At 42.7% G+C, this 22,427-nt stretch overlaps 1 protein-coding gene across 3 annotated transcripts in view; it reads left to right on the plus strand.

The window, feature by feature from the left end:
- Positions 1 to 22,427, plus strand: part of PRKCD (protein kinase C delta) — a 136,000-nt gene that overhangs the window by 111,510 nt on the left and 2,063 nt on the right. For 2 of the 3 annotated variants that reach the window (XM_019547434.1, XM_019547433.1), the window contains 13 exons: positions 1,059 to 1,215; positions 2,349 to 2,380; positions 2,908 to 2,993; positions 3,599 to 3,728; positions 4,063 to 4,163; positions 6,033 to 6,129; positions 6,631 to 6,764; positions 7,497 to 7,670; positions 8,748 to 8,839; positions 11,854 to 11,916; positions 16,039 to 16,177; positions 19,711 to 19,899; positions 21,137 to 21,265. In XM_019547434.1, the coding sequence (XP_019402979.1) occupies positions 1,059 to 1,215; positions 2,349 to 2,380; positions 2,908 to 2,993; positions 3,599 to 3,728; positions 4,063 to 4,163; positions 6,033 to 6,129; positions 6,631 to 6,764; positions 7,497 to 7,670; positions 8,748 to 8,839; positions 11,854 to 11,916; positions 16,039 to 16,177; positions 19,711 to 19,899; positions 21,137 to 21,265 (1,523 nt within the window). The remainder of the gene's footprint in view (positions 1 to 1,058; positions 1,216 to 2,348; positions 2,381 to 2,907; positions 2,994 to 3,598; positions 3,729 to 4,062; positions 4,164 to 6,032; positions 6,130 to 6,630; positions 6,765 to 7,496; positions 7,671 to 8,747; positions 8,840 to 11,853; positions 11,917 to 16,038; positions 16,178 to 19,710; positions 19,900 to 21,136; positions 21,266 to 22,427) is intronic. The other variant, XM_019547435.1, reaches the window with a different exon arrangement.

A 22,427-nucleotide genomic window follows, 5' to 3' on the forward strand; every position in this document is an offset into this window, starting at 1 on the left:
CTATTTCTTTAACAACTACTTTTACTACTGTATGCAGGTTTAAAATGTGATACAAAAGAGTTTCTATCAGAAAGATAGATAAGTTAACCATTCCATCCTCCTTTCCATCCCACCCTGCTGTAGATGTCCAAAGAAGTGCAGAGCAAAAGCATAGATACTTTTGAAGTGTGTGTATATTAGGGCTCTGTGAAGCTTCAGTCGCTGATTCGATTTGGAGGGGATTCAGCCTGATTCGGTGTCCAAATCTCTGAATCTGAATCAAATCAGGAGACCCTTTGATCTCTCCAAATCAAATTGGAAGCCTCTCAATTGATTCGGAGAAATTCAACAATTTGGCCATAGACACATCTTTATATGTTTTTTCTACGTACCTCAAGGTACCAGGTATGGCTCGTGAACGCTGAGATGGCGGGGCAAATGGAGTGTCCTATGGGAGTGTCGGGAGTCCCCCACACACTCAGTGGCAGACCTGGAAGTGGAAGTACTGGTCCACTAAAAGTACTGAGCCCCCTGGCTCAGCGATTGGTGCCTTCTGGGTCTGGGGAGGCACCTGGGGTCCCCCTGTGGCCGATCACTGAGCCAGGGAGACATGAGGGGAGGGGGGTCCCCTGCATACTTGGTGGCGGACCCAGAAGTGGACCAGAAGTCCCCCCATGGTCCCATGGGATGCTTCATCCTCCCCACCAACTCAGCATTCACAAGCTGTGCCTGGTACCTCAAGGTACATAGAAAAAACATGTAAAGCTGTGTCTGTGGCCAAATTGCTAATTCTCCAAATCAGAATCAAAGCTTCAGATTAAGATTTGGCTGAATTAAATTGGAACAGTGATCTGAATCGGCAAATCAAATCACTGTCCCCCAAATCAGGCCGAATCCGAATCGAATAATTCCTACTTCACACACCCCTAGTGTAGATGTGTTTGTATGTGCACAAAACTACAGAATGTTTGCATGAAACTTAACTGTATGATTTGGGGAGGGGTTAAGTACTTGTTTGCACTACAACTTATTGTAACTTTTTAAAGTTTTTTTTTTTCATTTTTTTGTTTTCACCCTAGATTGCAAACAGTCAATAAGTGAAGATGAAGGGACAGTAACTATAAATAGGAGAGGAGCTATCAAACAGGCTAAAATCCACTACATCAAGAATCATGAGTTTACTGCCACCTTTTTTGGACAGCCTACATTTTGCTCTGTCTGTAAAGACTTTGTTTGGTAAGAGAGAAACTGTATTTGTAAGTGCATGTTTATTTTGTCTTTGGAAAACCTATAAGACAATTTCTTTCAGAAGAAATGAGAATTGATTCATTTTGTAACATTTTCCATCCATAGCTGTGGTTCTTTATTGCATGTCTCTTACATGGACCAGATACAGCCATTACATTTTTACTGGTATAAGTGATTGGAAACTAGTTTATACCTGTAAAAGAACAGAAGTTTGGCATTAGAAGTTTGGTTTAAAAATGGCAGAACCCTGTCTAAGATTTACCTTCCCCCCACCGAAGGGCGAATGTGTTTTCTCTTTGCCACCCATCTAAATGCTCCGTACAGAAAACCACATAACTTGGATCAATTCTGCCTCAGGTTCATGCAGCATGAATAAAAGTGCTGTCATATGTAAGGGCACATGTGGGGAGTCTGCTCCAACACGCTAGAAATCCAGAATCATGGGGATGCATGTCGGAGCAGACTTGATTAATCAAGTCTGTTGAAGCATGTAAACTGACGCATTCTGGCAGCCTTGCATATATATCAGTAGTACAACACACCTCCATGCTGAGAAAATGGTGGTGGTGTGCTTTGAACTAAAACACATTCAATGTGCCTAAGTTCAAAGCACGCTACTACCATTTTCTCAGCGTGAGGATGCACTGCATTGCTGATACATGTGATCCACAGGTACTTTTAATTAGCACAGCTCGCTAATTAAAAGCGCCCGGTGCCATGTCAGAAACACATGTAAAAATGCCCTGAGATCCCTAGCCATAATTCTGACATAACATGAGGTTGCAATTTAGAATTGGATCCTGATCCACTGAAATAACTGACAGAATTTCCACTGACTTGTGATGGAACAAGAGTTAGCCCTTAACTGGCAAAATCTTCTTCCTGAAGGAGTAAAATTGATCCCACCTTACTGTGCTCAGATTTAAGACAGTGTGATAGGAGAGGTTTGAAGCTGTTTAGAGAAGAAGAAGCTGGATCCTTTTAGGTATATGGGGCATTTCAAATAAGAGAACCTGGACTGAAAATGTATCAGGTTAACTATTTTTTTAAGCTTGATTGTGTAATATGGGAAAACCACGTACAAAATCTTTGTGATGGTTTTTAATTGTTTTGTTTTTCAGGGGACTCAACAAGCAAGGATACAAATGTAGGCGTAAGTTGTTTTCACACATTTTGTGACAGTGACAACTTTATATACTTAACTGTAAATAAGTAATATTAAACATAAATAATATATTTATCAAATATGGTGCATAATTAGCCGTTTTAAACAAGTGGGATATGAAATATAAAAATATAACCTCCTACACAACACTCCATAGTTAATTGTCAAATAATTCAGTTGCAGTAGAGCTTTATGTACCATCATATATGGTAAAATCCCAGGTGCCAAAATATTTTTTTACCAAAACTAAAAACTGTAGTAGTGTTGTATTAATTCTATTAGTGGTATCACCTACAGGAGAGAGATTCAGGGTTTTAAAGGCAAGAAATATTTTCCAAAAAAAAGAAAAAAGTCCATACCACTTCCTTGATTAGAGTAACTTTACCTGAAGCATATAGATTAATATTTGTAAGAAATGAATGCATATTTCACATTAGAATTGTCTAAAGATGAACAGCTGGCCTTCTCTATCTGTTTACTGACTATATTCTATTTCCTATTCATTTGTCTCAAAGAATGTAATGCTGCTATTCATAAGAAATGTATCGATAAAATCATTGGGAGATGTACCGGTACCGCAGCCAACAGCAGAGACACAATGGTAAGTGATAAAAATCTTCAAAACTCTTCATAAATGTGCAAGAAGTTAGATGAAAACAAAAAGGTCCATTGTGGGGGCTATTTTACTGTAAAACCTTGTATTTTATGTAGATGGAACATTGATGAAACACTGGAAAAAGAGCAGTTATAATCCCTTTATACAATTTTTTTTTTAAAGTGAAAGAGCTTGTTAAGGCCTTGCTTAATTATACAGTAACAGGTTTTAAAATCCAAAATGGCCCAGATTTGTTGACCTTTGAGTTTTTTAGCATGTCCTGCCTGGGTTGGGATGAAAGTTGGGGTGAAATGAAATTCTGGCTCTTCCTGACTGGAACCTGAACTTGTCCTATTGTATTATATCATTGTTTCAGTCAAAATGTTGAGGGTCAATAGGTATCTAGTTGGCCCTGGCTAAACACATGTTTCAACCAGACTGAACATATTACATTTCTTCAGTCTGTGCACTTAAATTAGTTTTAATTTTTGGATCATTTGTGAATGCTTTTTAATTTTGACTTAAATTTCAAAGCCACTCTGGTTTATAGATGAAACAGTTCAGCTACCTAATTCTTGACAAGATTTGTGTGTGTGTAAATATGCCTTCAGTTTCAGAAGGAGCGCTTCAACATTGACATGCCTCATCGATTTAAAGTTAACAACTACATGAGTCCTACCTTTTGTGATCACTGTGGCAGCCTTCTCTGGGGATTAGTTAAACAAGGCCTGAAGTGTGAAGGTACGCTAGGAGCCTCGATGCTGCTTAAGTCTGTGACTGGGGAAGGGTAAAAGAATTGCTGGAATGTTTTCCCTAGGAAATGGAGACATAACTCCAAACCACCAGAGTTTTGCCTCCCAAATCCAGCTGTAATTTGGACAGCTTTAATTTGCATTGTAATTTTAATAAAAGTTACTAAATTTTGATTAAGAGTAATATACTCACATCCCAACTGAAGTCTATTACAGTTTTTGAACAGCCTAAAACTAATGAATAAAATGTTCATTTGTAAGAGTTTTAATGTTGAACAGTGTTTCTTATAAAAATCATCTTCGTGAATTTCCTTGCCTTTTAGAATGCTGGATGAATGTGCACCACAAATGTCAAAAGAAGGTGGCAAACCTCTGTGGAATCAACCAGAAACTTTTAGCTGAAGCTTTAAATCAAGTTAGCCAGGTATGTTGTGTCATTCAGCTATAAGTAAGTGCTCAAATGAAGCATGGCTGGTAAGTGTGTTTCTTCTTCTCCCATCTTACCATTTTGGTCACAAAAAAGATTATAGGGCTGGGGTTGGTCAGTGTAAGTAGCAAAGGTCATTCTGAGGCATAAAAGGGGAACTGTCAGGTCAGTGACAGGCTAAAATTGAAGCCTGGTGGAAATCGAAAGAGACCGAAAACATTAAACTGACATTTCCATTCGAAGTTTCCTGCAATGTTTGCAATCAGAAGTTTCATCAGTCAACATGAGGCTGGGCAGAAGCTTATTTTCATTGGCCAAATAGAGTGAAATGTAAAAATAAGGATACATGATGAAAAGCAAAATAGATTTTTCAAAACTTTGTTGTTAAGAAAGACTGCAACTTTTTCCCATGTTAGAAAACGGAAATTTATCCCCATAATTTTTAGCTTATGAGAGCTTTTGTTCTGAAATCAGCATGTCCCGTGTTAATTTGATCTCCTTCCTCTGATAGTTAATTTGGTTATTGTAGTGGCCCTGGATGCTGATTTTCATTAACAACTGAAGATCCAGGCACCAGCAATAAAATAACAGCAAAGCTGGAAGACATGGAACATGTGCTTAGTGCAGGGGCAGGCAATTATTTCACGCAGAGGGCCGCTTACTGAGTTTTGGCAAACTATCGAGGGCTGCATGACAGGCAGCCAGGGACAGATAAATATTAATTTTCTAAATTTTTTAGGGGCCCTGCGGGCTGGATAGAATGGCCTGGCAGGCTCCATGTGACCCACAGGCTGCATTTTTTTGCCCACCCCTGGCTTAGTGACATGAAGAAACTTGAAGAACTCAGTCTCAGGTTATATTTTCTAAACTTTCAACATAATAGTAATTTTTTAAACATAGTAGAAGACTCTGTAAACATAGTAAGACTTGTAAAACAATTTTTTCATTAAATAAAAAGCTCAAAGTTAAAGTAAAATTAAAAACTTTGATATTCCAGGGAACTGGAAACACAAAGTTGCTAACATGCTAAATATCAGTATCCTTGTATTTTGTGTCTAAAACCACAATAAATCCTGTAATTATTCCTCAAGTAATCTCTCATCCAAATTTTCCTTTTCTTCCCTATCATTAAAGCTGTCTTGTTAATGAAGTTTTGAATCTAGAACTCTTAAGGGGTAGCACCAGCAGAAATTATAATGCAGAGCAGAAGTATCAAATGCACCAGATGACTGGCACAGGACCAGTCCATGGACCGAATGAACATTATGGGGCCAGCCCTACAGGGCCCCTGGACCTCACTCTGTCCTGCCTATGCTGGATCTAGCACCCATGGCACTTGCTTTGGCCACTTCAGGACTGTGCTACACATGATACCCACTGTGGACAGATTTGGACATAAGCCGCATACAGTACACACTTTGGCTGATCTGGGGCAGACGCCATTTGCAACATAGGTACCAGATCTGCTGGAGCAGGCACCACATACAGCGGCACCCTAGACTGGCCAGAGCAGGCACCGGATCTAGCACATGGGGATCCACAGAGCCCTCTCTTCTTCTCCCCACATGCTGCATCTAGCACTTGTTTTGCTGGTCCAGGACATGTGCTACACATAGCACCCAGCTCAGACCAACTGGAGTGGGCACAACATCCAGCTTGTATCCTGGACCAAGCAGAATGGATGCTACATGCGGTGCAATCCCAAACTAGCTGGAGTGGGTGCCATTGGCACTGAATCTGAAATGTAGTAGGGGTCCCAAACTGGCCCCATGCAAGGCCAGCACTAAAGGCCATGTCTTTGACACCACTGGTACAGAACATTCAAGCATTTAGACTTATTTTTCATTTAGTTTATTTTCTTTATAGAAATCTACCAGAAGATCTGATTCTGGATCTGCAGAAAATGTTGGTATTTACCAGGATTTTGATAAGAAACCCAAAGCTTTGGGTGGAGACACAACAGGTGAGAATAAAGTCCACAATATTTTCCTCTAATTGTTTGTTGATAACTATATTAATGAAAATTGTAGTTCAGGGAGTCAATGAAAGTAATTCTCCCTACATGAAAGTGAGAAATTGTATCTGAGTTAGTATTGCTGTATGTGGTACACAAAGTTCCATATTTTCTAGCAAAATTGCAATTTTAACATAGAAAGATTTTTATAATCTCCAGCACCCATAACGAGCTTATGCTGTGTCTTTCATGATTATAATTGATGCCCAAGGCCTTTGATACTATAAGTGCTATAACAGGGAACAACTTACTCTAGGGTAGGTAGTAAAATTCCAACATTATGAACTGTCCTTGAATATTTCAACTTCATTATAAGGCCTTCATCCTCTTTCTCAGTGCCAGTGTCAATGGCAAGGTGACTGAATTGTTGACTTCTGAGTGCTGAGATGCCTAGCTGTTGGAATCTGTCATGTACATGATGCTGAATTTTAAAATCAATGTTTGAATTAGCAGATAATAGCGAGTATGATAAGCTCTGGGAGGGACACACACCAAAAACAACTGGGCGACTTACCAGCACGAGAAAATTCAACATAGACAGTTTTGCCTTCCTAAAAGTGCTAGGGAAAGGAAGCTTCGGAAAGGTACGTAATGAATGTGCAGAACTTAAGGTGGTTGCAGATGTTTATAACTACAGATTTTTGTTGAAAGAATTTCACTAACCTTTTCTTTTAATGTTTTTGGGATGGAATGCGACCCTTTAAAGTTAAGGTATCAAGATCCCCTCTACCCCTGCACCCAACCATAAGCAACAACAGAACAAAAATAAAATAGCAACAGAACACAAGTACTTTTGGAATCAAAGAATACACCGTAACCCATTGTCCTTTCTAGATTTCTTCCTTAATACCCAAAAAAGTAAATCAGTTTTTATTCTTCAACATAAAATACTCTGTCCCCATATACACTTTCAAATAATAACCAGGCATCACCGCAGTGCAGTGGAACTGAGCTCTGTGCTAGCATGTATAAGACCAAGGAGGAAATACTCTTCACATAGCTAGCAGGTCTGGTTTCACAGACATAGTGGACAAACTTTTCTAATGAATAGGGTCCATGTCCTCTTCACCAGTCTTTGAGTTCAAGAGGCATTACAAAGAAGTTTGCCTGTTTGTCCAATGTAGATTTCATGCATCCCAGTTCCTAAAGTGAACACCCACACCAGACCCAGGAGCTCTGTTTTTGGGCAATAATAATTTTATTTTCATTTCTGCACCTCCTTCAAATGGCTTCTTCTAGAATTCTCTTCCACTGAGAGCTACAAGAGCTTAGTTAATGTTTTTTATGTGTGCCCTTGTTCATTCCTGGTTTTGCAGGTTCTGCTTGTTGAATTGAAAGGCAAGAATGAATTCTTTGCTATTAAAGCTCTTAAGAAAGATGTGGTACTAATTGATGATGATGTGGAATGTACCATGGTTGAAAAGCGAGTCTTAGCACTTGCATGGGAGAATCCATTTCTTACACACCTATACTGCACATTTCAGACTAAGGTACAGTGCGTATTAAGCTTTTTGTCTTTGTGGGAGTACTGTTACTAGCGATGCAGCGACTTGGATAAGTGACATTTGGCCTCCCTACAAGAAATGTGTTTTCTTGTCTTGAACTTGATATAGTAGTTTAAAACAAAGTTGGTGCAAAGTGCCACTATACCAAGATGACAGAATTAAATCCTGCAGAATGATGAGATTTAAATGTTTGATATATTAACTTCCGATTTTATTCTGGATGGGACTAAGATTATTTATGATATCATCAAGGGAAGTACAAACAAAGTCCATTTAAATTTGTGTTTCAAGAAAGTCTGGCGGCACATGAACTAGAAGAATGAAATGGCGTAGAGCTCACTAAGCCTATAGCAGTGCTGCCCAACCTTTTAGCCCCACAGGCTGGATGACTAGCACAGGATTACTCCGTGGGCCAGATACAGTCCATTAGCCTAATTCAGTGTGAGGGGCCAGTTTGGTGTATGGCTCCAGCCCTGCACACCAAGTCAAGCATGGTCCTACACACCAAATCACATCTTCTGCCCCATGGACTGGATTCAGCTCCTGACCTATGCACCAGATTGGCCCAAGCTCTACACGGTGGGTCCATCCCCAGCTCAGCAGTCCTGACCCCTCACACCAGATCAGGCCCCAGCTGAGGCCCTGTGGCAGAGAACTCCAAGTCCCAGCCCCACATTCAAGGCATGTCATCTGGCCCTCAGGTTTTGAAAGTTTGGCAGCGGGAATGGTAGCAGTGTTAACATGCAGTCACATAATGTAACATGCAGTCACATTTTCAGACCTATGGAGAGGCCAGGGGACAGATGACATGACTATGGGCTAGATTTGACCCATGGGCCAGAAACTGAGCACCACTGATCTATAGCAATGGGAACTCTAGTTTAGTTAGAGTGTTAGTAAGAGGCTAATACTTCAGCATAATGTGGGAAGTCAGACTCTTTCATAGCAGCAGTATGCTACCCCATCATGTCCCTTGTATGCTTTTTGGGACAGGCGGGAACATGTTGTGGCTGAAGGTGTATAAGCAAGGTAACTTTGTGTTCTCTTCTGGTTTGTAAATAGGATCATCTGTTCTTTGTTATGGAATTTTTGAATGGGGGAGATCTGATGTTCCATATACAAGACAAGGGGCGCTTTGATCTCTTCAGAGCAACGTAAGTCCCAAACCAACAGGGTCCTTAGTGAAAGGTATTCTGCCGCTTGTTAAATGACATCTTAAGAAAAAATACATATATGCATAAATAAATCTTGGGCCAGTGGTGCTCAGGGAAGCTTGCAGCTAACCTGTGGCATGGTGGTTACAGCTCTGTGATGGGAAATCAGAATGGTAAGTTCAAACCCCCTCTTGGTGATAGAGGCCTTGAACCTGGGTCTCTTGTTTACTGGGACAGTTAGTTTTATCACAGCTTTTCCCTAAAGCACAGTGCATAAACTCTTTGATGCTGCCAATAGGACGGCTATCCAGGATATATGCATTTCTTATGCAGTAAAATAGTGAGATTCTTTTTTCCTTAAATGGATAACTTGGTATCTTAAAGATAATATGGTAAGTAATAAAAATAACTCAGATCAGGCAAACCACATTTGATTTGACGGAATGTATAAAGGTGGAAAGCAGGGACTCTTCCTTACCTGGAATCTGGAACCAGTCCCTACTGCTGATTTTGAACATGGGGAAGGGGGCATAATGTTTTGAAAATAAATTTGAATTCTGCAATCCTTCTAGGAGCAGTCAAATCATCTTTGAGGTACCTTTGTCCTTTTTAAAGGGGCTGCATAGTCATTGTCATGTGGATGTTTTACTATTTGTTATTGTCACATTCTGCCCCTACCACATGGATTAAGAACTCCGGTGATTACATATTTTTACTAGGCCTGTGTGAATAGGAAACTATTCAATTCGGGTTCAGATTTGGCCAATTCTGATGCCAGCAATTTGATTCAGAGCTCCGAATCGGTTTCCCACTTCAATTCGGCCAAATCAGCTCCGAAGCTTTGGAGCCAATTCGGAGATTTGGCCATGAGGTATAATGGGGAGTCAATGAAATATCTATAACTTTGTTGTTTTTTGTCTGATTGGGATGAAACTTGCAGGGGTGATAGCCTCTGCTGAGAGCATGTAGCCTGCTACATTTCAAGGAGATAGGTACAGGGGTTTGGGGGAAACAGCACCCCAAATTCTTGAAAGCAAAATTCCTGTCACAGTGGGGTCAAAACTGCAGGGATGATAGCCCCTGCTGAGGCCACAAAGCCTGCCAAGTTTCAAGGAGATAGGTGCAGGGGTTTGAGGGAAACTACACCTCAAGATGCGGACAAGCAAAACTCATGACATGGGTGACACTGTGTATTAAGGTACAGCAGGGTGAAAGCTGCAGACCTGCAGGCTCTGCTGAGGCCACGAAGCTTGTCAGCTGTCAAGGAGATAGGTGCAGGGGCCCTGCACCCCTAGCTGCTGACAGGCATAACTCATGACTTGGGTGCTTGTGCAACTGACTGTCTGCCTTGGGGCAGTTGATTGTCTGTATTGATTATTGATTGATTATATTGTATTGGTTTTGTAAGTGTTAATCCTTGCTCATTAACTCATTATCTAGTAGCTGCTAGCTAGCTACTGTGTATTGAGCTGGTCCCTGAGTGAATCATGATTGATTGGTAACACAGTCGTTTAGCAGTCAGGCCTGCAGTAGTCATTGTCGTCCCCCTGCCCCCCAACTCATGCCCCAAGACAGACACAGTTGCACAAGCACCCATGTCATGAGTTTTGCCTGTCAACAGGCAGAGGTGCAGGGCCCCAGAACACAGAAGCCTGTGCACCTATCTCCTTGACAGCTGGCAGGCTTTGTGGCCTCAGCAGGGGCTAGCATGCCTGCAGCTTTCACCCTGCTGCACATTAACACACAGTGTCACCCATGTCACGAGTTTTGCTTGTCCGCAGCTTGAGATGCAGTTTTCCCCAACTGCTGCACCCATTTCCTTGAAACTTGGCAGGCTTTGTGGCCTCAGCAGGGGATACCAGCCCTGCAGTTTTGACCCTGCTGTGTCTAAACACATACACGTGACATGAGTTTTGCTTTCAAGAATTTGGGATGCAGTCCCCTGCTCCTATCTCCTTGAAACTTGGCAAGCTTTGTGGCCTCAGTAAGAGCTACTGTCCCTGGAGTTTTCACCCCACTGTGGCTTAACACATATGTGACATGAGTTTTGCTTTCAGAATTTTGGGGTGAAGTTTCCCAGAAACCCCTACACCTATCACCTTGAAACCTGGCACGTGTCATGCTCTCAGCAGAGGCTATGATCCCTGCAAGTTTCCTCTGAATCATCCAAAGGAAAACAGGGTTACAGATATTTCATTGCTTCCCCATTATACCCTATGGCCAAATCTCTGAATCTTTTCCAAATCGATTTGGAAGCTCCGAATCGATTCGGAAAGCCTAAAGCTTCCTGTGATTTGATTCAGATTAGTAGATTTGGCCTCTGAATCATCCTAGTCATCTCTGAATCTGAATCATGATCCAAAGCTTTGCACAGCCCTAATTTTTACCCATACAGAATATAATGACAGATTCCCACTTCAAGTCTGGATCATTATAGCCAACCTGAACTGCTACATGGGCCCCTACTAGAATCCAGACACCTTGCACCTTCCTATCCAGTGTTACAATTTTGACCATGTCAGAAAATCACCTCCCCACTTCCTCCAGTTTTAAGACCTATAATTTTTTTTTTGCTGCTTCTTGCTCTTATTTCACAGCTCTGCCCACCGTTTTTAATCATTGCCCTGCTTGCTTTCTTCTTCAGCCCTGAAAAAGAATACTTTGTATTCAAAAGCATGGCCAATTTTATCCCAGCTTTGCAGTTTGTCCAATAAAAGAACCCAGAATATCTTTGCCTCTTGCATAATTCCTGGACCATCACAGCTACAAGATCACTCTAATACTGTCATATTCAATACTCAATACATCCATAGTGCAGGTACAGGGTAATGGTATAAAACACGAATGCAAGGTTTATATCGCAAATATTTAAGAAAATGTACAGTAAAATGAAAATGTACAGTACATTTTTGTCTTTATTATGGAGACCTTTTTGCCAGTTCCAATTATTATGTAGAATTTTAATTTTTTTTTATTTAAGCAAGACAATTTAAAGAGTTGTTGTTCTATTCCAGATTTTATGGAGCTGAAATATTATGTGGCTTACAGTTCCTTCACAGCAAAGGCATTATTTATAGGTGAGTGTTGAATGCCTCTGATATGGGACCTGAGCTTTGTATATCTCTTGAGTTAGTAGATTTAACTGACAGGTAGAACATATTACAAATAAGTTTTCTATTACAGATTTGATTTTATTATAGTTTGAGACTAATGTATAACTGGTTTCCTGTGTTTTCCCTCTAGCAACAAAAATACTAAAATATTATTCATATTACACACAAAGATCTTTATTTCATATTAGTTGCTTCCAAGCACAGTATTCAGATTTCAATATTTCATCTTCTTTTGCTGGCTATGGAAATTGTGGTTGGACTAAGTGACCTCTAAAGGTTCTTTCCAGCCCTTCTTTTCTACGATTCTATGAACCTCTGTTTTTCGTGTTCTTTGTGAAAAGGCTCTGTGTTGCTGCCTAGATTGTAAATTAATCCAGAAATCAACTTTCATATCTTGATGTTGTACAGCTATATGATACTATGGGCACTGTTGCACCAAGTTTCTTGCCACTGTATCCTGCCACCATTGCACCAAGTTTCTTCAGATATTTTGAGAGCATTACTAACAAATTTCTGAAAGGGGGAGGGTGATTTGAGCAGCATTAAGAAAGCTTTTCGGGGGGCAGGAGGTATAGTTTACAGTTGGCTAGGAGAAGACATAGGAAGCCATATAAGGAAGCCTATTGTTTCTAGAATTTGGGGGTCCCTCAGCTTAATGCAGGGTTGGCAAAATATGGCCTATGGGCTGGATCCAGCCCACCAGTCCATTCTATCTGGCCTATGGGGCCTCTCCAAAAAGAATTATTACCAGCCCACAGCTGGCCCTCTTTAAGCCAGCAGGAGGTGGACTTTCAGAGGTTGTGTGCCATTGGACAAGGTGGGCTGTGCTTCTACCTCCATGGGGCTCCCGCCACTCCAACCAAGAGCCCCAGGTGGAAGCACCATGCATGACAGCATGCAACTAAATAGCTAGTGATAGGGGCAGATAGCTCCTGCATACAGGAGGTGGGGGTGGTATTTGTCGGGGGGAGGGTTATGGGTGGGTGTGGGCCCCCTTCCCATAGCACACAATCCCCACTGGCAGCAGCAGCAGCAACAAGCCTTCAAAGCCCTTGCAGCGCTCATGGCCTGCTGTAGGCAGAGACCCTTGGCGGTACATAGCTTCAGCTGAATCCCAGGAGCTGCACATGGTGGCACAGAGCCCTCCTGGCCTGGCCTGCTTGTGCGCACCTTCAACCTAGACCAGGCTGACTCAGTGGCAACATGCAGGGATCCTGGCATTGCAGGCAGGAGCTGTGCACCAGCTCCATGCCTCCACGTGGTTCTTCCAGCACTCCAACAGGGAGCTGGACTTGGCAGCACAGAGTCCACCTAGCCCAATGGTTCATGACTCCCTGTGGCTCCTGTTCCACATGCCATTGGGCCAAGCAGGCTCCCTACCTCCATGTGTGGCTTTCTCCATCAGGAGACATGGAGCCAGCCTGGTCTGATGGAATGTAGATCCTGCCTGCAGTGCTGGGAGCCCCATTTGCTGGCAGAGACCCAGCCCAGTCCAGCTGGAAGATGCACACCAATGGGCCGGGCTGGGTTGGCTCTGCCACCACGTGCAGCTCCTGGGATTCACCCAGAGCCATGTGCTGCCAGGGGGCTCTGCCTGCCACAGGCCAGAAACATCCTGAGGTCCCACCACCTGCTGCTGAGGCTGCTGCCAGTGGCAGGGGGGAAGGCACATTTGGGGGAGGGTAGGCACATTTGGGGGATGGTACACCCACCCACAAACCCCACACCCACCCATACACACCCCCACACCCTCCTTACAAAACCCACAAACCGTCCACATATCCCTCACAACCTTCCCACAAGTCCCATACCCTCCCAAACCCCACACCTACCCAGACACACCCACAACCTTTCCCAATCCTCCTGCAAAACCCCACACACTCCCACACCCTTTCACAACCCCCCACACACAACTCCCCACAAATCCCACACATACATACCCCACATACAACCCCCATAGACAGTATACAAAAATAAGACTTTATTTTGAGCTATTATGCTACCCACCTCTATGCACACTATGCAAACACATGTAAATCAGGACAAATATATTTTCTGAAATAAAATTAAAATATGTTATAGTAGATGTTTGATTTTTAGTATATGATTTGTTTTTTTCTGGTTACAAGTCAGCAACCCACCAGCTAAAACGATTACTTTTGGGGGAAGTGGTGGGGTAGATGGGGGTGTGACAGGACTTCTAATGGCAAAGTTAAGGGTGGGCCTTCCAGTCCCAAGATGGTGATTAGGGAGTGGGGCTCCTGTCAAGGGGTGGGGCTTCCCTTGCGGCCTTCGACAGCTTACCAAAAGTCGTTAAGTTTCCCTCCAGCCAGAATAATTGCCTGTCCCTGGCCTAATGCATTTCTCCCTCAGGCAAACTGTTCTCCATACATTAGAAGGTATGAGAAGTCCAAGGTACCTGTTTCCCTAGTCATTTTGCCTTGTGTGAGTTATTCTCTTCCTCGCCCAAAAAAATTGTTTATTGGCAGAATTATACCAGGATACAGTCACTGCTGTAATTTCCTATGGGAATGTCCTTATTCTGCAAGGACAATAATTTTTTCCCAGTTCAACTTCTGTTGCACTCAGATGCTTAAACTGAACCAAAAAAGTCACTTTTTTCTAAAATAAGTGTCCACACAGGTTGCTTTCCAGTGCAGTTATACTTGCAGTGGTATAGTTCAGATTACCTTCCTAATAAACAAAACTAAATATAATACGAAGTAAATATTTACAATTTAGTTGCTTGAAATGAGCATATTCCCGATTCATTTAAAGCCCTCTAGATTTTAATGAGGTAAACTAATGTAATAACTTAAACAAGAATAAGGAACTTTCCTTTGGTATCCAAAAATACGGTCTTATGAAATAGGTAAGGGGAAATCTTAAAGGCTGCTGCTGCAGCAGTCAAGGACTCTGATATTTGTTTCATGGTCCTGACATAATCTGGCAGTTTTAACAACTACTTTGGGAAACTTAGTGCTTAGCTACCAAGGAGAGAACATTTCTCTTTCATCATGAAATATATTTGCTCTAATCAGAACTTTATTGTTAAGAAAAACTGGGCGCATCTATATGTGCAATTAATGTGCTTATTAAAGTACTCCTCGGAGCACACCTATATGTGTACCCCCATCAGGAGCAAATTGAACCCAACAGGAGCAGCCCAGTCCAGGGCTGCTTTTTCCCTGCTCTGCTCCTCTGCAGCAGCCAGGGGGAGATCCAGGCTCCCCCGGGTGCCAGTTCTGGGTTGGCAAGGGACACAGAGGCTTATCCCCGAGCTCTGGAGGGCAGCAGGGGACTATCCTGGCCCAGTGGGTAGCTCCATTCCAGCTGGAGGGAGATCTGGCTGGCCCACAGTGGGACGGGGGGGGAGCTGTCTCAGCTGCCAGGCAGTTGTGTCCTAGCCACATGGAGTTTGGGGTGGATCTCCATGTGGTTGGTAGGCAGCATCCTGCTGAACCGGGACAACCCTCCCCACCCCGTGTGGCTCCCTGCTGCCTAGGCTGACAGGGAGCAATTTGTTTTCCTTCATGCTTGGAGATGCTGCATCCAGAAGCATTCACAATTAAGAGTTATTTTAGAATATAAAATGTAGAAGCACTATATTGAAGGCAGTATTAACACATTTAACATCAGTTTGCTGTGGTTACACTAAAGTGTCTAACAAACTCTTTCCTGCTGGATTTGACAAGTCACAGGTGACTACCAGTTGGCCAGCTTTGGACTGAAATGCTGAAATCTTTATTTTATTGGTGGCAAACAAACTACCAAAAACAAAGCATGTAATTCCCTGGCTTTCTAATGAAGAAACTTAACAAATGTGAATTTGTTTCCAGACATGCATGTGATAGTCTTATGACGGATGTTAGAGCAAATATTTAAGATTTTATAGTAAAATGATAATAATGCTGCAGGCTTATAGTCTTAGTCTGGTTTTCTTGTAAAATTGAATTTTCAGCTATAACTAAAACTATGAGGACATGGCAGGGCTATTTTATATAGCTTACTACTTTGTATGTAGATTTATGCGATCTGAAGCATTAACTCAAACATTACTCTGAAGTATTGTTTCCTCTTGTATAGAGACCTGAAACTAGACAATGTGATGCTTGACAAAGAAGGCCATATCAAAATAGCTGACTTTGGGATGTGCAAAGAGAATGTCTTTGGAGAGAATAAGGCCACCACTTTTTGTGGTACCCCAGACTACATTGCTCCTGAGGTAGGTACAGTACAGTCTAGCTCTTCCAAGAGAGAGCGTTTGATCATAGAATCATAGAAAATTAGGGTTGGAAGGGACCTCAGGATGTCATCTAGTCCTGCCCTCTGCTAAAAGCAGGACTATCCCCAACTAGATCATCCCAGTCAAAGCTGTCTACCTGGGTTTTGAAAACCACCAAGGGTGGAGCTTCCAACAACTCCCTGGGTAACCTGTTCCAGTGTTTTACTACCCTCCTAGTGAGAGAAAGCTTCCTAATATTTAACCTAAACTTCTCTTGCTGCAACTTGAGACCATTGCTCCTTGTTCTGTCATCTGCCACCACTGAGAACAGTTTAGCTCTATCCTCTTTCAAACCCCCTGCTTCAGATAGTTGAAGGCAGCTATTAAGTCCCCTCTCAGTCTCCTCTTCTCCAGACTGAATAAAACCAGTTCCCTCAGTCTTTCCTCATAAGTCATGTCCCCCAGCCCCCTCAACATTTTGGTTGCCCTCAGCTGGACTCTCTCCAATTTGTCCATATCTTTCTGTAGTGGGGGGCCCAAAACTGAACACAGTGCTGCAGATGTGGTCTCACCAGTGTTGAATACAGGGGTATATTCAGTTTATTGTCCACTGTAACCCCTTGGTCCTTTTCTGCAGAGCTGCTGCCCAGCCAGTTGGTCCCAAGCCTTTACTGGTGCATGGGATTGTTCCATCCTAAGTGCAGGACTTTGCACTTGTCCTTGTTGAACCTCATGTGATTTCTTTTCACCCAATGCTCCGATTTGTCTACGTCTCTCTGAAACCCAGCCCTACCCTCCAGCATATCATGTACTCCTCCCAGCTTGGTGTCATCTGAAAACTTGCTGAGGGTGAACTTCCAAGTCGTTGATAAAATGTTGAACAAAACCAGCCCCAGGACTGACCCCTGGGGTGCTCCACTTGATACCAGCTGCTAACTAAACTTGAGCCATTGATTACTACTTTCTAAGCCCAGTGCTCCAGCCAGTTTTCTGTCCACCTTATGGTCCATTAATTCAGCCCATACTTCCTTCGCCTGCTTGGGAGAATTTTGTGGGAGACCATATCAAGAGCCTTGCTAAAATCAAAAGTACACCATATCCACCAATCTCCGCATCCACAGAGCCAGTCATCTCATCATAGAAGGTAATCAGGTTGGTCAGGCATTTGCCCCTAGTGAATCCATGCTGATTGTTTCTAATCATCTTTTTCTCCTTCAGTTGTTTAGAAATAGATTCGTTGATTCCAGGGACTGAGCTGAGGCTGACTCATCTGTAGTTCCCTGGATCATCCTTCTTCCCTTTCTTAAATATGGGCACTATGTTTGCCCATTTCCAATTATCTGGTACCTCTCCTGGTCACCATGAGTTTTCAGAGATGATGGCCAATGGCTTTGCAATCACATCAGCCTACTCCCTCAACACCCTCAGGTGCATCCCATCCAGCCCCATGGACTTGTACACATCCATTTTTTCTAAGTAGTCCCTAACCTGTTCTTTCACCACTGATGGCTGTTCACCTCCACCCCAAAATGTGCTGCCTGGTGCAGTAGTCTGGGAGATGACCTTGCCTGTGAAGACTGACACAAAAAAGGCATTGAGTACTTCAGCCTCTTCTGCATCCTCTGTTACAAAGTTGCTTCCCTCATTCAGTAAGGCACCCACACTTTCCCTGATCCTCCTCTTGCTACCGACATACTTGTAGAAACCCTTCTTGTTAGCCTCCACATCCCTTGCTAGCTACAACTCCAGTTGTGCTTTGGCTTTTCTGACTTCATCCCTGCATGCTTGAGCAATACCTTTATATTCTACCCTAGTTATTTGTCCAAGTTTCCACTTCTTATAAGCTTCCTTTTTGTGATTTAGTTTACTGAAGCCTGCTAAGCCAAGCTGGTCTTCTGCCATACTTGGAACCACCCTTCAGGTAGTTAAAGGCTGCCATCAAATCCCCACTCAGTCTTCTCTTCTCCAAACTAAATAAACCCAGTTCCCTCATCCTCTCTTCATAAGTCATGTTCCCCAGCCCCCTCACTATTTTCATTGCTCTCTGCTGGACTCTCTCCAGCTTGTCCACATACTTTCTACAGTGGGGGCCTAAAACTGGACACAACACTCCAGATATGGACTCACCAGTGCAGAGTAGAGGGGAACAATTACTTCCTATGATTTGTCATGCAGGAAAAAATCAGCATTCACTGAATAATAATCAGTCACTTTGTCTTTAAAGACAAAATAGCATTCTAAAGTGAATATGTTTGTATGAAGCAGGATTCAAATTAAAAGATTCAAACTAAAATATTTTTAAGCCAGGTGCCAAACTAAAAATACTGTGAGCTCAATAACTTCTATCGGTAGTTAAAAATCTCAATACCATCTATTTGTTTTTTAAAATATTTTTCAGATATTGATTTAACTAGTGAATTTTTAGAATGGTAGTTTTCCTATCTGCCTATTATTTAGCATACACCAAGTGATTCCAAGATAAATGCTTCGGTGTCAGTATGACCCTGCTCTTGATTTGAAATAGTTAAAATTCAAAGCCTACTAAGCTTAGAATCATCAAATCATTATAAGAAATAGTATTATTTTTCAAACAAATAAGTAATTTAGGAATACAAATCCAACAGAATTGCAATAAGGCTGATATTGTTAAGACATATAGGTGTTTTTTAAATATCTTGTTTAAAGAGATTGCAATACAGTTCAAAATAAGTTGAAGATTCTAATTGCCTCCATAACAGGAGGCTTGTTAGTAAATTATAGGTACTACAAATTTTGTGAAAGCATTCTAGAGCAATTCACCTCAAATTAAGGGTGTGGGGAAGACATTTTTTTACTGAAAAATCCGTGTTAAAGTGATATTGTTAAATCTGGGTAAGGGAAACTTATCTCCACAGATTTCATAAGTAGCTGGTAATAATACAAATACTTTTAAAATTGTTAGCCACTTAAATAAAACATATCAATTATGTCAAAAGTTTGTTTTCAGGGATCTCTTTCTTGTGAAAAACCTCACTTTTAAAAATTCTTTATTGGTTGTAGCTGACAGGTTTGAGCCTGGACATTTTTCAGAAGCACTGTAAGACCTTCCTATTTTAGCAGGCATTTGGCAAACAAAGCTAGGGTGAGATATTGTGTAGGGGATCTCTGTTTTATGTTGATAGCCTAGTTCCCTTGTTAAGTTGCTTTGTTCTCTTGTCATTCTAATTAATAAGTTGTTTAGTCCTCTTAATGTAAGCCACTCAAGCCTTTGTTGTAAAGGGAGAGACATAAATCAAATAAATCAATAAATAAATACAGATCTACAATATACATGAAGAAAGTGCTCTTGATGTGAATGGCTTAATAGAAAACTAGGTATATACTATTTAGTGTTCAAGTCAACACAAAGCTTAAAAGGGGCAGGTTTTAAGTAACTACAACAAAGTATTTGAAACACTAGACATTGCTACTAATTCTTTAGGTAGCACAGTTTTATAATGATCAACTCCGTTTGTCCACTCCTTCCCCCTGTACATATGCTTTTGTGGCACTAGATTCTACAAGGCCTAAAGTACACATTTTCTGTTGACTGGTGGTCATTTGGAGTCTTGCTGTATGAGATGCTAATTGGACAGTCTCCTTTCCATGGTGATGATGAGGATGAGTTGTTTGAGTCAATCCGAGTAGACACACCTCATTATCCACGTTGGATTACCAAGGAATCAAAGGACATCCTAGAAAAGGTAACTGTTTCATTGCACAGTGTGACCATGACTTTGGTTTTGGTATTAGGGGAGGGCAAGCAGGCACCATCTTAGTAAAGGTTACTAGATTATAATTGTAATAAAATATGTTGGGTTCATCATAACAATCTTAGGTTTAAGATTTTTAGAGATTTAGTTATGAGGAAATGAGGGAAGATTTTTATAAAGAGAAACTGAATCAGAAACAGCACACACTTTAGTTAGGAGTGGTTTTACTGTCAGTGACCTACACATGCAATTACAGCACATGAATAAACTGCACAGTTTATTGCTCCCAGGCGCGCCGTTTGAATGGGTGCCCAGGAGTAATAAACTCTGGAGCAATAAGCTCCACAGTTTATTCATGCCCAGCACACTGAGCCTGGTTGAGCATACCCAGCTGGCAGGGGGCCCGGTGGATCAGGCTGCCAGCCTAAAGTTGCACCCTCCAACTCAACGTGTGGCAGAAGGGCTGGCTGGGGTATGAGGGTGTCTTAATGTGGAGCTAGCTGGCAGACAGCCCCCACACTGAAGCACTCTCATGTCCCAGCCAGCCCCTCCAGCATCTACATGTGCACTGCTGTGGAGTAAATTAGTTTACTCCAGCCTAATGGGGACATGTTTAGACACCAATATGTTTACTGCACGCCTAATTAGTCAACTGCACAGTAAACATCTCATGTAGGTGCACCCAGTGATTGATGGACTTGGTTACTGTAAGATTTTAGGGGACAATTTCATAATGTCTCTTTATTTCCTACTGAGCAAAAAGGGCCACATCCAGATGAGTGCAGAAGTGCAGTGTGTGTGTGGCACCACAGACCTGTCTGCAGCGCCACACGCTGCGCATGCAGGCATTCCTTATGCTGCTACCTTGCAGGGGAAGTGGGAGGGTTTGACCATGGAGATCCCAAGGTCAAAAAACCCTCACCAAAAGAAGGCATGGTGGCACACGTAGTGGCAATGCACACTACCGAAAACTGGAGACTGGCTTGCCAGAGCTACACTCTGGCTGCCAGCCAGGCTTCCTGCTGTGGCTGCAGCCCCGGAAGACCCCCAGAACCCAGGTAATGCTGCTGGGACCAGCACAATTACTGGCCCCAGCCTCTCCTCCTCCACCCAGGATAATGTGCTGCATGCAAAAGCATGTGTGGCATGGGAAAACAAATGTCCACACTTGTCAAGACGCACCATAGGAGGCTAAAAAGTTGAAACTAATTCACATCTTATTATATAGCTCTTTGAAAGGGATCCAACAAGGAGATTAGGAGTTGTTGGGCACATCAGAGACCACTCTTTCTTCAAAACAATCAACTGGACAGCACTAGAAAAGAGAGAAGTAGAGCCCCCTTTCAAACCAAAAGTGGTATGTATCATTCCAACCTCTGTTTCTCTCTGAAGTATGGTTTTGCAGCTATTAGCTTGGAAAGAACAGTACAATTTATATATGGTTTATAATAACAATGAACCAGATGTGCCATTCTGCTTCCCAGTTCCAGACAGGTGACCAGGCTTTTAAAACAAATTTCTAGATTCTTTTTTCAACAAAATCTTAACTAAAAGCCTAAAGGAAAAGCAATGTGAAGATGAGGAGTTCCCAGGAGAATGGGAGTAGAAACATTTCTGTAGTTAAGTGGAATTTGGGAAACTAGATTCTTCTGCCTGTAACTTCAGGTTTCATTGGGTGATAGTTTGGCCTGTAAATTTGCAGTAAACAGACCAAGCTTTAACTTTTATCAAGAATAACATATAAGCTTTAAGAGAAAACAAAGGGATTAATACTTGAGGTGCACCGATACATTGGTCTGATATTGGATCAGTAGCAACACAAAGAAAACTGTCTGTATTGGATATCAGCCCGATGCAACCACGAATTTGGTCAATAAATGTCCATGCTATGTGCAGCTGCAACACTCAGGCAGCAAGGAGCAGAGCTGGCAGCATGCAGAGCTGCCTCCAGCTGGTAAGTCCGGTATGGTGGAAGGGGGGGAGGGAGGGAAGGGGCTTGCAGGGGGGAGAGTCAGATCAATGACCCCCTGCAGTGAGGGAGGGGGTAGGGAGAACTGAAGCCTTGGCTCATGGGGGGAAGGTGGCTCCCACCGCTGTTTGCACCTCAGGAGGGCACAGGGGGTGTGTAGCCCCTGGATCTGCATGCAGCAGGGCAGGCTGCAGCCAGGCCTGTGTGGGGCTCTTCTCGGTGAGGGCTGGGCTCAGAGTGGGCACCAGCAGCACAAGGAGGATGCTGCATTCACTTCAGATTTCACCTCCGTTCCCAGCACCACCGCCACCAGCCGCCTGGCACAGCCTCAGCTCTTCCCAGCACATGGGTGCAGGCAGGGTGTTGAGCCAAGGGTGTGCTGGGTAGCTGGCAACACCAGCACTGGGAGTGTAGCAGCGGCAAAATTTGGGGTGGATGCAGCATTCTCCCAGCACCACCGGCACCTGCTCCAAGCCCAGCCCCACCGAGAAGGGTCCCACCCAGCCCCAGCTGCAGCCCACCTCACCACAACCCACACAGATCCAGGGGG

This window comes from Crocodylus porosus, unplaced genomic scaffold (genome assembly GCF_001723895.1).
Source record: "Crocodylus porosus isolate Cpor-Errol unplaced genomic scaffold, CroPor_comp1, whole genome shotgun sequence".
In the NCBI taxonomy this organism is placed as follows: domain Eukaryota; kingdom Metazoa; phylum Chordata; order Crocodylia; family Crocodylidae; genus Crocodylus; species Crocodylus porosus.